This window comes from Hemitrygon akajei, chromosome 26 (genome assembly GCF_048418815.1).
Source record: "Hemitrygon akajei chromosome 26, sHemAka1.3, whole genome shotgun sequence".
Classification (NCBI taxonomy): domain Eukaryota; kingdom Metazoa; phylum Chordata; class Chondrichthyes; order Myliobatiformes; family Dasyatidae; genus Hemitrygon; species Hemitrygon akajei.
The window spans coordinates 12,898,076-12,915,981 of record NC_133149.1 but is presented as its reverse complement, the minus strand read 5'-3'; the positions used below and the strand labels follow the sequence as shown (position 1 = coordinate 12,915,981).

General features: G+C 40.4%; 1 protein-coding gene across 1 annotated transcript in view; it reads left to right on the top strand.

The window, feature by feature from the left end:
* The window catches only part of snx19b (sorting nexin 19b), a 206,328-nt gene that overhangs the window by 170,448 nt on the left and 17,974 nt on the right, over positions 1 to 17,906 (top strand). Inside the window, exon 10 of the mRNA XM_073029578.1 lies at positions 15,675 to 15,762. Within this exon, the coding sequence (XP_072885679.1) occupies positions 15,675 to 15,762 (88 nt within the window). The remainder of the gene's footprint in view (positions 1 to 15,674; positions 15,763 to 17,906) is intronic.

Below are 17,906 nucleotides of genomic sequence, written 5' to 3'. Positions count from 1 at the left end.
TGCTGGTCATTGACACATTTCACTGCATGTTTTGATGTACATGTAAGAAACTACGCTAATCTACATCCATTTGTATCCCTGTAAGGATTCTTTCTCAAGTTCCCAACACACTAACCCTGATTCTCGAACCACTCACCTGCACTGGGGATAATTTGCAAATTAAATTATAAGGAGCATAGACAGTGTAATTTTTCCCACGGTAGGAAAGCCTAAAGAGAGCATAGATTATTTAAAGAGCATCTTGGGGACAAGCTTTTGCACACAGAAGGTGTTGATTGAGCTGCCAGGAGTGGTGGAGGAGGTGCATTTACAAACCGTATAACGCATTTGGACTTGTACATGGATAGGTAACATTTAGAGCAGAGAGTCCCAACCTGCGGTCCACAGACCCCTCAGTTGATGGTAGAGGTCCTTGGCATAAAAGAGATTGGGAACCCCTGATTCAGAGGGATATGGACCAAATGCAGGCATATGGGATTATCTTATATGGGTATCTTCATTAACATGGACAAGCTGGGATGATGAACCTGTTTATATGCCTGTGTCTATGCATCTTGAAATTATCTTTTGTTTGAAATCCATTTCTGACAGTAGCCCATTCTTTAACTCAATGATTTTGGAATATTTGATTAACTGTAAAATACTTCAGTTTATCCACTACTTTTATGACCTGGGTAGGTTTGAATATTTGCTCAGATTGATATCTTTATGGTCGTGTTTGGCATGGAAAACTTCTGATGTAATTGTGGAGTGTTGTTGATTAATGATAGGCTCCAAGTAAGCACATTGTTCATTAACCAAGATGCTTCAGAAATTGCTCCCTCATCTGTCTCCTTCATACATTTGATCTTATAATAATGGCGTAACAAAATATTTGCAGAAGTGTGGAGAAAACTATACTTCTGGTACTATATTAAGTATAGAGTTCTATATTTAACAGAAATTGAGTGGACTTTGAGGGATGTTTCCTATAGTGGGAGAGCCTAGGACCTGAGGGCACAGCATCAGAGTAGAGTGGTGTCCCTTTAGAACAGAGATGAGGAGAAACTTCTTCAGCCAGAAGGTGGTGTATCTGTGGGATTCATTGCCCCAGACTGCTGTGGGGCCAAGTCATTGAGTAATTTCAAGCAGACGTTGATAGGTATTTAATTAGAAAAGATATGAAAGTTTCTGGGGAGAAGGCGTTGAGAGGGAAAATTAAATCAGCCATGATAGAATGGCAGAGCAAATGTGATGGACTGAACGGTCCAATTCTGCTCCTCTGTCTTAAGGTCTAATATTGAAGATGTTGTTTGACACTCAATTAATTGAACATTGCAACTACTTCTCCATTTGTACAAGATGACATTCAGCTGTAGTAATTAGTTGTCAGACCTCCTTAGCATGTTCCCACAGTATACTATGAGTAGAATAAATATATTAAATATGTCTTTGGACAATGTAAAGCAATTTTACTGTGATCTTCAAAATGTTAATTGGTTATAAATTTAATTACAGTTTGACCCAATGTTCTGTTTGTTGCTGCTTTGTTAGCTCTGCATCCCTTCTATTAAAACTGCCAAGATGCACTTTTATGGTTAACTTAATATCTCTTCTCTGGTTTCCAGTTGTGGAAACTGTACTTTTACTTCAAGGATATTGTTTGCCTCATTTTGCTGTGGAGGCACTTTTACAATTAAGCTAAACATTACTTGAGTTCCAAGCTCTTCTCATCATTTGCTTTGGAAGGTCTGTCTTTCTAAAGCTTATACAATAAATCTCTTTAGGATCATAAAAGTGTATGTAATTTGTAACACTTCTAAGGTATTGTTTTCTGTTTCAAGGTTTATAAAACATAGCACAGTACAGCACAGTACAAGCCCTTCAGCCCACAATATTTTGCCGACCTTTTAACCTACTCCAAGTTCAGTCTAACACTTCACTCTTGCATAGCCCTCCATTTGTCTATCATACATGTGGCCTACCTAAGAGTTCTGTAAATGCCCCTAATGCAGGGGTTCCCAACCTTTTTTATGCCATGGACCAATACCATTACGCAAGGGGTCTGTGGTCCCCAGGTTGGGAACCCCTGCTCTAATATATCTGCCTCTAACACCACCCCTGGAAAGCACGGTCCAAGCAGTCGCTACTCTATGTGAAAAAGCTTACCTCTGACATCCCTTCTAAAATGCTGGAAAGCTAATTTTAAAAAGAATTAGAGAACTTCCCCAACATTTCTCTCTCTAACTCTAAGGCATAGTCATTTTTTCACTGCTTGTTTAGGGATCTGTGCATAATTTAATCTTTCTTTCATTCTAGTTGCCTTGTTTCTTTTACTCCGTTTTGCTTCTTCCCTAGCACACCTCATTGTTTCACAGCAACTGAACTACAATCAGAGTTGTTGCATTTGCACACTAGTTCCTACATGTAAGTTATTCAGATGATTTTGATTTATAGATTGAGGAATAAATGGTCTGTCATTTGAAGCAGGCTTTTCTGAATGGAATGTTTCAAATAATTTGGTGAACTCCAAGGCAGGTGAAGGGTCTCACTCTATCTGCTCTGGTTGACCTATGAAGCAATAACGTTGTCTTGGGTCTGTGGAGATGGTTGTCCAATAGATTCTATGTCCTTCCTGACAGCAGGTACTTTCTGCATTTGGCTTTAGTTTTTGTTAAGATTCTTTTAAATAATTTAGACACCACCAGCTATAATTTATTAGGGTTTTGAAAAGATTACGTAGGCCACCAAAGACTCTAGCACATTTCTACAGAGAGCATTCTGACTGGTTGCACAGCCTGGTATGAAGGCTCCAATGCACAGGATCGGAACAAGCTGCATAGAATTGCAGACTCAGCCAACTTCATCATGGGCACTGGCCTTTCCACCATCGAGAACATCTTTAGAAGGCAGTGCCTCAAGAAGGTGGCATCCATCATTAAAGAGTCTCAGATCCAGGATATGCTGTCTTCTCATTATTACCATTAGCTTCTTCCCCTCCGCCATCAGATTTCTCAATGGTCCATGAGCACTACCTCACTGTTTTGCTGTCTTTTTGCACTATTATTTATATTTTATATATCTCTTACTGTAACTGATAAAAATTATTTATGCATTGCACTGTACTGTTGCTGCATAGACAACAAATAGTAAACCTGATTCTGAGACAAGCCAAAAAAAAAGTAATTTCTAAATCTGAACTAAAACTGATAATTCTGGAGCAACAGTCCTGAAGAAGGGTCTCAGCCCGAAACATCAACTGTTTACTCTTTTCCATAGATGCTGCTTGACCTGCTGAGTTCCTCCAGCATCTACAGATTTTCTTGTGTTTGTGCTAATTCTGAAATTGCATGCAGTAGCTACCTTTGCTTTCCATTCATATTGATATATAATTCCAGCATTTCCTGATTACTAGTACTTGACAAAAGCCTTTGGGTATAATACTAATGTATTTCCCCAACACATTGAATGTTTTGATTCACTTCTGCAAAGTATTAATTTGGTCCCAGACTCACAAATTCAACCATGATTTAACAATGTACGTATCAATCTTTCACCTCTGTCATTAAATGATGAAACTTATAATCCTTTATCTGATGCCAAAGTAAATGTTTTTCTGAAACTTCTGTAACTGATCCAAAGTGTTTTCATCTCTGTAATATCAATTTGTTTTCTGAAGTCTGCTTTATTTCTAGGAACAACTTTATTCACCGTGTACATTTACATGTATTAGGAATTTATTTTATTTAGAGAAACATCACAGAACAGGCACCTCTCGTCCAATGAGCCACACCGCCCAGCAACCCACCAATTTAACCCTAGCCTAATCACAGGACAATTTACAGTGACCAACTAGCCTACTAACTGGTACACCTTTGGAAGGTGGGTAGAAAACGGAGCACCTGGAGGAAACCCATGCGTTCATGGGGAGAGCAGACATATTCCTCACAGACAACGTCAGAATTTGACTCCGAACTCCGACGCCCCGAGTTGTGATAGTGTCGTACTAACTGCTATGCCACTGTGGTGCCCGATAATGTTATACAACAAAAACAGTATTCAAAAATTATACAGAAAAAAAGACCATAAGAGCAGAATTTGGCTATTTGGTCCATCGAGTCTGCTCCACCATTTCATCATGGCTGATCCAGTTTTCCTCTCAGCCCCAATCTCCTGCCTTCTCCCTGTATCCCTTCATGCCCCGACTAATCAAGAATCTATCAACTTCTGCCCAAAATATACATAAAGACTTGGTCTCTACAGCTGCCTGTGGCAAAGAATTCTACAGACTTACCACTCTCTGGCTAAAGAAATTCATCCTCATCTCCGTTCTAAAAGGATGCCCCTCTATTCTGAGGTTGTGTCCTCAGGTCCTAGGCTCTCCAACCATAGGAAACATTCTCATCACATCCACTTTATCAAGGGCTTTCACCATTCGATGAGATCACCCCTCATTCTTCTGAATTCTAGTGAATACAGGCCCAGAGCCGTCAAGTGCTCTTCATATGACAAGCCATTCAATCCTCGTGAACCTCCTTTGAGCCCTCTCCAGTGTCAGCACATCCTTTCTAAGATAAGGGGCCCAAAACTGCTCACAATACTCCAAGTGATGCCTCACCAGTGCTTTATAAAGTCTCAACATTACATCCTTGCTTTTATATTCTAGTCCTCTTGAAATGAATGCTAACATTGCATTTGCCTTCCTCACCACTGACTCAAAGGGCAAATTAACCTTCAGGGAATCCTGAGTACATCCATTTCCAGCTCCAACTCATTAACGCGGATTGCTAGAAGTTGCAGCTGGATGCACTTCTCGCAGTAGTTGTCGGGGACTCTGGGAGTCTCCTTGCCTTCCCATAGTCTGCAAGAGTATTCCTCTATCCTGTCTGGTGTCTCTACTGTCCTTGCTGAGCAGATGTAAAGAAGGGAAGGAGAAAAAAAACTTAACATTGAGCTTTTCTTTTGTTTTGCCTTCACTGATTGAAGCCTCTCTTTGTTGAAGCCTCGAAGAGCTAAAGCCTCAAGATCACCATTCTGACTCTGTCCACCCAGATGACGGTCACAGCACTTGCCCCTGCCTTCCTTTAATTTGCTCTTGCTAATCAATCGCAAATGCCAATTGGTCGCTGGTCAAAACTCTTTCTCACTGTACCAACCCTCTGCTGCCTTTTGTACTTGGGCAGTGGACCTGACTGAAGTCCCCTCCTCTCAAAACTTACAATGTCCTGAGTGATCGCTGGTCAAAGCTCTTTTTCACTGTACCAACCCATTACTGCCTAAAGAAATATATAAAATAAGTATATAAAATGAGGTTAAAGTACAGACATGGAATAAAATGTGCATAAATCCATAAATACCAGTATGTATTTACAATGTAAACAGCAGCATAATAGTGGTTTAAATTGTTTACAGTGCAGTGACGGGGTAATAGATAGAGAGTGGTGGAGAATGTAACTAGAATAGTTGATCAGATTAACTGCCTGGGGATCAGAATGTAACTAGAATAGTTGATCAGATTAACTGCCTTATAAAATGGCATGAAGGTTATGTTTTAATAGCCTTATTGCACTTTCTAGAAGGGAACATTTGGACAGGCAGTTTGTCGGGCGGGTAACGTCCACAGTGACTTTTCCTGCCTGCTTCTTTGTCCTGGACACATACAGGTACAAGTCCTGCAGTGATGGTAGACTGCAACCTTTTCTGCTGACCTGACAGAGTTTCTCTGCACATTTGGCGATTAATTTGCTGTGCAGAGTACTGATAGACAGTTGGCAATTTGATAACATTGGTGTTTACCTGTTTCTGAAACATAGAGTATATAAACATTATACGTACATATATAGCTCGGGTGCCTAGGACTTTTGCACAGTACTGTATTTGTCAGTGTGGTGCAGAGAGTGACTTTGTAAATCTGGTGGGAGCAAAGGATATATGTAGCTGAGTCTTCTGTACGTTTCTCCCCTTCTGCTTTCAGTGGTTGAAGTTGACTGGCTGGTTTCAGTAAGTTTTGTTTTCTCAGAAGGAAAATTGTAGAAGAGCATCTGCCTAAGCAACTGTGGTGCACAAGGAGAAAAAATGCAAGTCTTTGAAATAACAGAAGGAGCTCTGTAGACCATAATCAGCTGATAATTTTGTCAGATTTAGTTCAATTTAAATCAATAATTTTGTTAGCATAAATGTAAGAGATTATGCTGGTACTGGCAAACCAGAGTAACGCACACGAAATGCTTGAGGAACTTATCAGGTCAGGCAACGTCTATGGAGAGGAGTACAGGTTTCCCCCGCTATCTGAAGGTAGAGCATTCCTATGAAATGGTTCATAAGCTGGAATGTCGTAAAGTGAATAAGCAATTACCATTTATTATTATGGGAAAAATTTGTGAGCGTTCCCAGACCCAAAAAATAACCTACAAAATCATGCCAAATAACACATAAAGCCTAAAATAACAGTAACATAGTAAAAGCAGGAATGATCTGATAAATACACAGCCTGTATAATGTAGAATTACTTTTCTGCAATCATTGCAGCACTGTCTAGCGTAGCGAAAATCTCACTATGTAGCGTATAATCTCACTACATAGCGCAACTAGCATAGCGGAAGCACTCTCGGCAGAAGCACTCTCTCCAGTAACCTTTAAGCTATGAAGCTGCCAAATCGTGCCAAATAACACATAAAAATACACAGCCTATATAAAGTAGAAATAATGTATGTACAGTGTAGTTTCACTTACCGGAACTGGGAAGACAGTAAGCACACTGATGATGGTGTGTTAGGCTGAGTCGTTGGAGGTTGGGGTGCTCAGCAATTTTTTCCAATAAATTGCAGTTTCGTTACAGTTAAACACTTGCTTATACGAATAACCACCTTCTGTAATGGGAACTTTTCAGCAGCTTCAGTATCAGGTGAAGCACTCTCTCCTGTAAACGTTAAACTATGAAGCTGCCGAAAAGTTCCCAGCAGACTAAAAGAGACCTCTTTGCTACGAGCAGAACCAATTGTAACATCAGCAGCTTTTAAGATTCTCTGCATGTAAGTAGTGTGAATGGTGGAAGCAGGCAAGTTCAGTGCGTGGACAATGTCCTTACTATGTTGACCACGATATAAACGCTTAATTACATCCAGTTTTACGTTAAGCTTAACACCCTTACGAGCTCTCTTAGGCTTTTTCAATACCTTAGGACACATCTTGCTAACGGATGCACAAAATAAATCCAGATAAAGCACAGATGCTCACAGGCACGTGTTTAAGCTATGGCGGCTTGATGCTGAATGCAGTTCCGGGGTAGGACCTTGGCTGCTCGGAGCGCAAGCTGCCTTTTTTCGTAAAAGCAAAAACTCTTTGGTTAGTGAAAACAGGTAACTAATGTAGATCTTTGGTAAAAGCGAGGTGTTGTAAAGCGAACGTTTGGAAAACAGGGGCCACTTGTAAAGAGCTGTCGTTCCATGCTGAGACCTTTCATTGGGACCTTTCATGATAAAGGGTCCTGGTCCAAAAAAGTGGCTCTTTATTCCTCTCCATAGATACCACCTAACTTGCTGAGTTCCTTCAGCATTTTGAATTTTATTAATATGTTCCTGTCAACTCCAATACAATTTGATGTAAATTTAATCCATTTTTCTCTTTGAAAGAGAGACTTCAAATTTACAGCAACAAGTTTGTTAATTGCCAGATTTTTATTTTATCGTCAAGACCTAACTTCTGACATATTTCCTTGCAGTTACTAGTTCTAGGCTGCGTAAAAGCACTATTTATTACCGACTTTGTGTTGTGTTGGTATCGACTGACTTCACCAGCAAAATACGACAGGGGTGGCATGGGACTGCAGTTGCCTTAAAATGGCAGTGATCACCGATCAGGTTTTGATTCCCATCATTGTTTATATGTGTTCCTCATGACCGTGTGGATTTCCTCCGGGTGCTCCAGTTTCCTCCCATATTCCAAACACATATGGTTATGGTTAGTGAGTTCTAGGTATGCTGCGTTGGCACTGGAAGTGTGGCAACATCTGAGGGCTGTGCAGCACAATCCTCGCTGATTTGACTTGACGCAAACAATGTATTTCAGTGTATGTTTCGATATTTTAATGTACTGTACATGTGACAAATAAAGCTAATCTTTCATCTTTGTGACCACCCTAAAGGTCATTAAAATCAAAAAGTCACTAACCAGATTGAGAAACTTTCTCCAGCTCTACATTCATCCAGTGGCTAACCAACTGACAATGTTGACAGGGGTTGTTTGCTTTATATGACATATATTCAAAAATTTTATCTATCACCTTCATGTTGACAAAACCTTTATCAATTTCACTGATCAATAAGGAATATATACACTCAATGGCCAATTTATTAACTATAGGAGGTGCCTAATAAAGAGGCCACCGAGTGTATGTTCGTAGTCTGCTGCTGCTGCCCATCCACTACAAGGTTCAACATTTATGTTCAAAGGTACTCTTCTGCACACCACCATTGTGACGCGTGCTTACTTGAGTGACTGTCACCTTCCTGTTAGCTTGAGCTATTCAGGCCAATCTCCTCTGTACTTTCTCATTAACAAGGCATTTTCACCCACCGAACTGCTGCTCACTGGATGTTTTCTGTTTTCCGCACCATTCTCTATACACTCTAGAAACTGCTGTGCATGAAAGTCCCTGTAAATCAGCTGTTTCTGAGATACTCACACCACCCCATCTGACACCATTGTTCCATGGTAAAAGTCACTTAAATTACATTTCTTCCCTATTCTGATGTTTGGTTTGAACAATAACTGAACCTCTTGACCATGTCTGCATGCTTTAATGCATTGAATTGCTGTCACATGATTGGCTGATTAGATATTGGCATTAACAAGCAGGAGTACGGATGTACCGAATAAAATGGCCACTTTAGTATAACAGTTTACAGTGGCGCTCTGCATCACTAAATGCAACAGAATATTTCCCAGCATAAAACCTGGGGGCAAAATACTTTGTTGATTTTTTAAAATTTCTTAAGTCTTAAAATGAAATTAAAAACTTTAGAAATGTTTTAAAAATATCAGTTTAAGATTAGTCTTTTATTTCTGAAGCAGAAATCTGAAGCCTCCTGTATCCTGTGATTTTCTAAAAAACTTTCTCTTCATTATAGGATTGCTTTCCTCATGTTATACTGACATGTCATTTTGAAAAGACAATAAGGTAAAATAAAGTATATCTGTTTCCCAAGGAAGGAAAATTTAAGATACTGCAAATTGAATTAATTTGACGGAGTAACTGATGTAATGAACTCGCCTGTTCCTGTATTGACTGTAATGTTTATGGCTTTTTTATAGTTCTTGCATTTTCTCAGATAAATTAATCTTGTATGATCCTTGAGGAATGCTGGCAAAATGCGTATGGTGAGCCAATAAACATTCTGACTAACTCTCCCATCCGATGTGAAAGGTCAGTGTGATACTATGACAGGAGTCAAGCTTCTGAACCATAAAATTACACATGCTGATCCTCTTTGGGAACTGAGCATGTAATCCTGCTTCTTGGATAGGAAGTTAAAACAAGGGCTGATCGGCCTGATGTGTGGAGATTAAAGATGAGCTTTATTTGTCACGTGTACCGTACTGTGCAAAGGTCTGAGGCACATATATAAAACAAGGGTACTGTATTAGTCAACGTGGAGCAGAGAGCGAGTATGTAAATATGGTGGGAACAAAGGATATTGGGAATGGCAAGAGTGGAGCGCCACAGGAGAGGTGTGGAACAGCTGGCAGAGAAGGAATGCCGGGGTGGAGGGGTGGCACAAATGTAGGCACACCCAGACTTGAAACACCAGGTAAGATTATTTGATTCCAAACAATTGGTTTATTGATCATTACAGGATGTCTCTCTGGTGCTTCCCTCTCCCTTCCCCTTTTCCCAATCATGATTCCCCTCTCCCTGCCCCCTTCCCACTCTCAGTCCACATTAGAGACCCATATCAGAATCAGGTTTATCATCACTCACATTGGTCATGAAATTTGTTTTTTTTGTGGCAGCAATAGAGTGCAATGCGTAAAATTACTACAGTACTGTGCAAAAGTCTTAGGCAGCTTAGCTTATATATATATATATATATACACACACACACACACATGCACATTTTGCACTTTTGCACATTAGCCGACTGGTGGTGTAGTGGCATCTGCACCGGACATGGAGACGAGTGGTCCTGGGTTTGAATCCTTCTGGCTCCTGACATGCTTTTCATCTGTGCTGGGTTGGGCGTCGAGCTAGCAAATTGACCTCGTAAATAAACAGACAGATGCTAAAGAAACAGCAAGGTTGCCACCTGATGCACCAAGAAGGCACAGAGAGGAACTAAAAAAAGACTTTTGCACAGTACTGTAAATTGAAACATAGGTCCAGTGAAATATATCATTTTTGTCAATGACCAACACGGGTCCAAGAATGTCCTGAGGGCAGCCTGCAAGTGTCACCATGTTCCAGCACCAACATAGCATGCACACAACTTATTTAACCCTAACTTGTACCTCTTTGGAATATGGGAGGAAACCAGAGCACCTAGAGAAACCCATGCAGTCATGAGTAAAACATGCAAACTGTAACACTAACCACTACGTGTCGCCCTATTTACCCTGTAGTAACCCCTATTTGAAGGAGAGTAGGGGACATTGATTAGCATCCTAATTATTAGTTATCTGTTTAACAACAAAATCTGTTTAAATTGCATTTATAATTTTTTGATTTTTTTTCTCACAATTTTAATTAGTTTTCAATGTTCCTGATTACATATTTCTAAATGTCTGGAAAAAGGTTTTTAACAAGTTTGTTGTACTGCAGTTAAAGAAGAAAGATTACTGGTGCTGTAAAGCCTTACACTAAATGCCTCATTATTGTATAGTTGTATTTATGTAGATATACACATGTAAAGTATTTATATAATAAATGATCCTCGTGCAAGTAAACACTATGCTGGCCAATGGTGTAGTGGCATCTGCACTGGACTTCGAAGTGAGTGGTCCTGGGTTTGAATCTGGCCGGCTCCTTGTACATTTTCCATCTGTGCTGGGTTGAGCATCGAGCTAACAACATGGGCCTCGAAATAAAACAGACAGATGCTATGGAAACGGCAAAAGTGCCACTCAGTATGCCTCAAGGCATGAAAAGTAACAACAAGTAAACATTATACTTTGAATTAATGGATGTGTATCTTGTGTGAAAAAGGCTGTCTTAAACTGTCTAGCAAAATAAATCAAACGAGGGTGCCACAATAGCCCCGTGGTTAACGTAACACTATTACATTTCGGAGCATTGGAGTTCGAAGTTCAATTACAGTGTTCTCTGTAAGAAGTTTGTCCATCTTTCCTGTAAGCACACGTGTTTCCTCTGAGTGCTGTGGTTTCCTCCTACAGACCAAAGAAGTACCAGTTAATAGGTTAATTGGCCATTGTAAGTTGTCCTATGATTAGGATAGGGTTAAGTAGGTGGGTTGCTGGGCAGCGTGAGCTCGTTGCGGCTGAGTTGGACATCCAACTTCTGAAAAAAATATTGTTGCTAGTGTATCTGTAGCCAGTGTTAGTTTTGGCTCTGCATGTTGCAGGATTGATGTCAGAAATCCCTCTAATCCACAGAACATTGCCAATGGCCTTGAGATCATATGGTCTCTTTAAGGAGCTTTTCCTCAACGATAGATGTGTGCTTAGTAGATTGATGTACGAGGCCGAAGACATGGAGAAGGCCTGTCCTGGTTTTGGAGAATTGTCGGTGTTTGGGTGGGTAAGAAGGAAGTGGGTGAGTGGGTTTTTTTTTTGTTGCTGTGCTATTGCTGCTTGTGTTGTTCTCCAAAAATGGTGGACATGCTGTGTTGGCGCTGGAATGTATGGCAACACGAGGGCTGCCCCCAGCTCATCCTTAGTTTGTGCTGGTTGTTTTAGCGCAGATTACACATTTTACTGTACATTTTAGTAAATAAATGAATCTAAGGGACAAGTGTTGGCACCTTCTCATGTCAGGGGTTTGCTGGGTTTTTATTTCTTAAAGGAGGTTAATTATTGCAGTTACTACTTGATCATATTTTATAGAGAATCATAAAATGATCCTACTGCATTTCAGAAGGGCAACAGTGCTCGTGTACAAACCATATTTCTCTGATCCACCTTGGAAAGACAAGGGTACTTGTGTGCAAACCACATTTCTCTGAATGCCTCAGAAGGGCAACAGTACTCGTGTACAAACCGCATTTTCTAATCTACCTCGGAAAGACAAAGGTACTGTTTTCCAAACACATTTCTGTGATCCGCTTCGGAAGGGCAACGGTACTTGTGTGCAAACCACATTTCTCTGCTTCATCTTGGAAAGAGAAGGGTACTTGTGTACAAACCCCATCCTTCTGCCCCTCCTCTGAAAGACAAGGGTACTTGTGTGCAAACCACATCTCTCTACCTCACCTTGGAAAGATGAAGGGTACTCATGAACAAACCACATTTTTCTGTTCACCTCAGAAGGGCAATAGTACTCTGTACAAACCACATTTCTCTGATCCACTGTGGAAAGACAAAGGTTCTTGTTTACAAACCACCTTTTACTGATCGCCTTCTGGGCAATTGTACTGGTGTGCAAGCCACATTTTCTGCCCCACCCCAAGGCCAACAGTACTTGTGTACAAACCACATTTCTCGGCGTGATCTTGGAAAGACAAGGGTGCTCGTGTACAAATCACATTTCTTGATCCATCTTGGAAAGACAAGGGTGCTCGTGTGCAAACCATATTTCTCTGCCCCACCTCAGAAAAAGCAAGGGAACTCGTGTACAAACTGCATTTCTCTAATCACCTCAGAAGGGTAATAGTACTTATGTGCAAGCCACATTTCTCTGCCCCATCTTGGAGAGAGAAGGGTACTCATGCACAAACCACATTTTTCTGCACCACCTCGGAAGGGCAACAGTACTCGGGTAAAAATCACATTTCTAGAATCCACATTGGAAAGATTAGGTGCTCATGTACAGATCTCATTTCTCTGATCCAACTCTAAAAGACAAAGGTACTCGTGTGCAAACCACATTTCTCTGCCCCACCTCAGAAAAAGCAAGGGAACTCGTGTACAAACCATATTTCTGTGATCAACTCAGTAGGATAATAGTACTCGTGTGCAAACCACATTTGTCTATCCCACCTTGGAAAGACAAGGTACTCGTCTACAAACATGGTTGAGTGAACTTGGCCTTTTCTCCTTGGAGTGACGGAGGATGAGAGGTGACCTGATAGGGGTGTATAAGATGATGAGAGGCTTTGATTGTGTGGATAGTCAGAGGCTTTTTCCCCAGGGCTAAAATGGCTAGCACGAGAGGGCAGAGTTTTAAGGTGCTGGGGAGTAGGTACAGAGGAGATGTCAGGGGTAAGTTTTTTACACAGAGTGGTGAGTGCATGGAATGGATTGCTGGCAATAGTGGTGGAGGCGAATACAATAGGGTCTTTTAAGAGACTCCTGGATAGGTACATGGAGCTTAGAAAAATAGAGGACTGTGGGTAACCCTAGGTAATTTCTACGGTCAGGACATGTTCGGCACAGCTTTGTGGGCCGAAGGGCCTGTATTGTGCTGTAGGTTTTCTATGTTTCTAAACCACATTCCTCTGCCCCTCCTGGAAAGACAAGGTTACTTGTGTACTAAGCACATTACTCTGATCCACCTTGGAAAGACCATAAGATATAGGAACAGAAGTAGGCCATTCGGCCCATCAAGTCTGGTCCACCATTCAATCACGGGCTGATCCAATTCTTCCAGTCATCCCCACTCCCCTGCCTTCACCCCATACCCTGGCTAATCAAGAACCTATCTATCTCTGCCTAAAATAAACCCAATGACTTGGCCTCCACAGCCATTCGTGGCAACAAATTCCATAGATTTACCACCCTCTGAACAAAGTAATTTCTCTGCATCTCAGTTCTAAAACGATGTCCTTTTTTCCTGAAGTTGTTCCCTCTTGTCTTGGACTCCCCTACCACAGGAAATAACTTTGCCATATCTAACCTATTCAGGCCTTTTAACATTTGGACTGTTTCTTTGAGACAAGGGTACTTGTGCACAAACCACGTTCCTCTTCCCCTCCTCAGAAAGACAAGGGTACTCGTGTAGAAACCAAATTTTTCTGATACACCTCGGAAAGACAAGGGTACTTGTGTACATACAGTAACATCATTGATGACTTGGCAAGGTTTGGATGGTTCCACACTTATTACAATCATATTCCTTGTGATATTGATGCAGGCATTGAAATTTTAGATTCAGCTGTGTACATTCATTTACTATGAGCAAGTTGTTTTATACCTTTACAGAGTTTGGGCATTCGTGATGAGGTCATTTTCCTTTTGGAAAGGGGTTGTGCACTGCCCTGTTAACCTACTGTAGTAAGTGAGTGGGGAGATGTCACAATGCCGTTCCAGGGTCTTGATCCGGATGCTGTTTGATTTGGTGGAGTACCTGGAAGTGGTCCAATACAGTTCTGGGTAATTGCATCATGCGTTTGCGAGTTGTTAATGATGCCGTAGTCTCTCTCATTCAGAGACTCAACAACTCATGTTCTCAGTATTATTGATTTATCTTCTTTTATTATTTGCACTATTTGTCTTCTTTTGCACATTTTCATAAATTCTATTGTATTTCTCTATTTTCCTGCAAATGTCTGTAAGAAAATGAATCTCAGGGTAAGTATAGTTTTATTAAAAAAATTGCTTTGACTTTCACTTTGCCTTTCAAAGTTCAAAGTAAATTTGTTATGAAAGTACATATGTGTCACCATAAACTACTCGGAGATTCATTTTCTTGCAGGCATAATACTCCACAAATCAACAGAAAGATAACCATGACAGAATCAGTGAAAGACTATCCAACTTGGGTGTTCAACCAGAGTGTAGAAGACAATAAACTGCAAATACAAAAATAAATAATATTAAATTAATAGGCAATAAATGTCAAGAACATTAGATGAAGAGTGCTTAAAGGTGAGTACTGGGTGGGTTGCTGAAGTGATTGTAGTAAAAATAAGATAGGAAGTAAGTTAGTTAAAATTTTCATCATGGCTGGTTTATTATCTCTCTCAACCCCATTCTCTTTCCTTCTCCCTGTATCCTTTGACTGATCAAGACCCATCAACTTTGCTTAAAATATACTGAATGATTTGGCCTCCACAGCTGCTCGTGGTAATGAATCCCACAGATTCACTAACCTTTGCCTGAAGAAATTACTCCTCATCTCTGTTCTAAAGAGATGTTCTTTGATTCTGAGGCTGTGCCCTCTGATCCTAGACTCCCTTACTTTAGGAAACGCCCTCTCCCTGTTCACTCTACCTAGACCTTTCGGTGTTTCAATGAGATTCCACCCCCTTAGTTTTCTAAATTCCAGCAAGTACAGGCCCAGAGCCATCAAACACTCCTAATATGTTAACTCTTTTGTTCTCATGATCATTCTTGTGAACCTCATCTGGACCCTCTCCAATGCCAGCACATCCTTTCTTAGGTAAGGGTCCCATATATAATATGTAATAAATAACTTAGTAATACTGTGCACTCCTGGTGCTGGGTTTAAACCCACAATATCAACAGCTCCTTTCTCTCCATAGGTAACCAGTTGAGTTCCTCCAGCAAAATTGTTTCTTGCTCTAACTTAAATAATGATTAGTTTTGTATCTTTTAATTAAACAAATGTTCTTTTGTTTTGACAGCTCTGATTCCTGAAGTTCTTGGTGAGGAGGGTTATGAGAAAAGTTGGCAGTTAGTGCTGGAGTCACTGCAAGATCCGCTGATAAACAGGTGGGTCCAACACAGAATTTGAGAATTGTAATGGTCATTTCTGTATTTAGAAACAGGTTGGCACACAGAAAAATCCACTTGGAATTGAAATAACCTATTCAGCTTTACAAGGTGCAAGGTTCTTAGATTGGTATGTTTTTTTGTGTAAATGTTTGAAGTATTTATCTCATATTTATCCATATTGAGTTGCATTTCTCCACTCATCTGACTTGTCTGTAACACATAACATTGGAGCCCCTTCGCCTCCTCATAGCTCACATTTATTAAAATGTAGCTTCATATGTTTGAATCATATTTACATCATTACAGTCATGGAGTCATTTATTTTAGTTATTTTATTTAGAAATCTAGCACAAAATAGGCCCTTCTAGCCACACCACCAGCAACCCACCCAGCTTAATCAAGGAACAATTTACAATCACCAATTAAACTATTAACTGATTTGTCTCTGGACTGTGGGAGGAAACCCATGCATTCACAGGGAGGACATAGAGATTCCTTACAGAGGACACCGGAGTTGAACTGCGAACTCCAATGCCCCGAGTTGTAATAGCGTTGTGCTAACTGCTATGCTACCGTGGCGCTGACTTTGACACAGAACCAGGCTCTTGGTGCCTCTGGTCCATGCCAAACTATTATTCTCCCTAGTCCCATCGACCTTAGCCCTCCAAACCCCTCCCATCCATGTACTTATCCAAACTTCTCTTAAATGTTGAAATCGAACCCAGATCCACCACTTGTGCTGGCAGCGCGTTCCACACACTCACTACCCTCTGAGTGAAGATCCCTCAGATTCCCCTTAAATAGCTCACCTTTCACCCTTAACCTATGATACTGAGTTCTAGTTTCACCTATCTCAATGGAAAAAGCCTGCTTGTATTTACCCTATCAATAACTTTGTATACCTCTCTCAAATTTCTCGTCATTCTCCTGCACTCCAGAGAATAAAGTCCATAACCTGTTCATCCTTTCCCTATAACTCAGACTAGTTTAACCCAAGGCAATGATTTACTTCAGGCACAGAAATTCAACTGTAAGGCAAGGTGGTTTAAAGACTTTACGGAAACATGCTGGAATTTTGATTTTATGCTCGAGGCAAAATAATTCAAATCATCAAGCCACAATAGCCACATTATGTAGCTCTTATTAAAATCACAACTGATTAAAGTTCAAAGTAAACTTATTATCAAAGTACGTATATGTCACCATTTACAAATCTGAAATTCATTTGCTTGTGGGCATTCATGGTAGAACAAAGAAATCCAATAGAATTAGTGAAAAACTACATACAACCAACCAACAACCAATGTGCAGAAGTTAAGTTGTTAAGTTCAAGTATACTGTTATTCAACCATTCGTATGTATATCGTCAAACGAAACCTTGTTCCTCTGGACCAAGGTGCACAGCATGGTGCATATAACTCACACATAACACATAAAGTAATATTACCACAAATAAATTGACAAATAATATTCCAGCAGATTGACATTTAGCATAAGGTACATTACAACACAAGTCAAAAGTAAACAGTATAATGCTACTGGCACTTCATAAGTGATGAAACCTGGATGGTGGCAGAGAATTCAGTAATCTCACAGCCTGGGGGGAGAAACTGTTCCCCATCCTAACCGTTCTTGTCCTGATGCTACGGTACCTCCTGCCTGATGATAAGGGATCAAAGAGATTGTGGGACGGGTGGGATGGAGGAATCCTTGATAATGTTAAGGTCTTGCATGTGCTGCGCTCCTGATAAACATCTCTGATGGGTGGAAGAGAGACTGCAACGATCCTCTCAGCAGTTCTGGCAATACTCTGTAGAGTCTTGCAGTCAGATGCCTTGCAATTCCTGTATCAGGCGGAAAAAGAAGACAAACTGTGCAAATTCAATCAAACAATCAAGCAATAAATAAATAGAATGATATAGTAAAGTTGATTAAAAGAACTTTAAAAACTAGGATATAACATTGAGGCTTTATAAAGAATTAGTGAGTTCTCACTTGGAGTATCATTAGTAGTTTTAGGCCGCATATCTTAGAAAGGATTAGCTGACATTGGAGAGGATTCAAAGAAGGTTCACAAAAATGATTTCACAATTTAAAAGCTTATCATGTGAGGAGCTTTTAATGGCTCTGGGACTGTATTC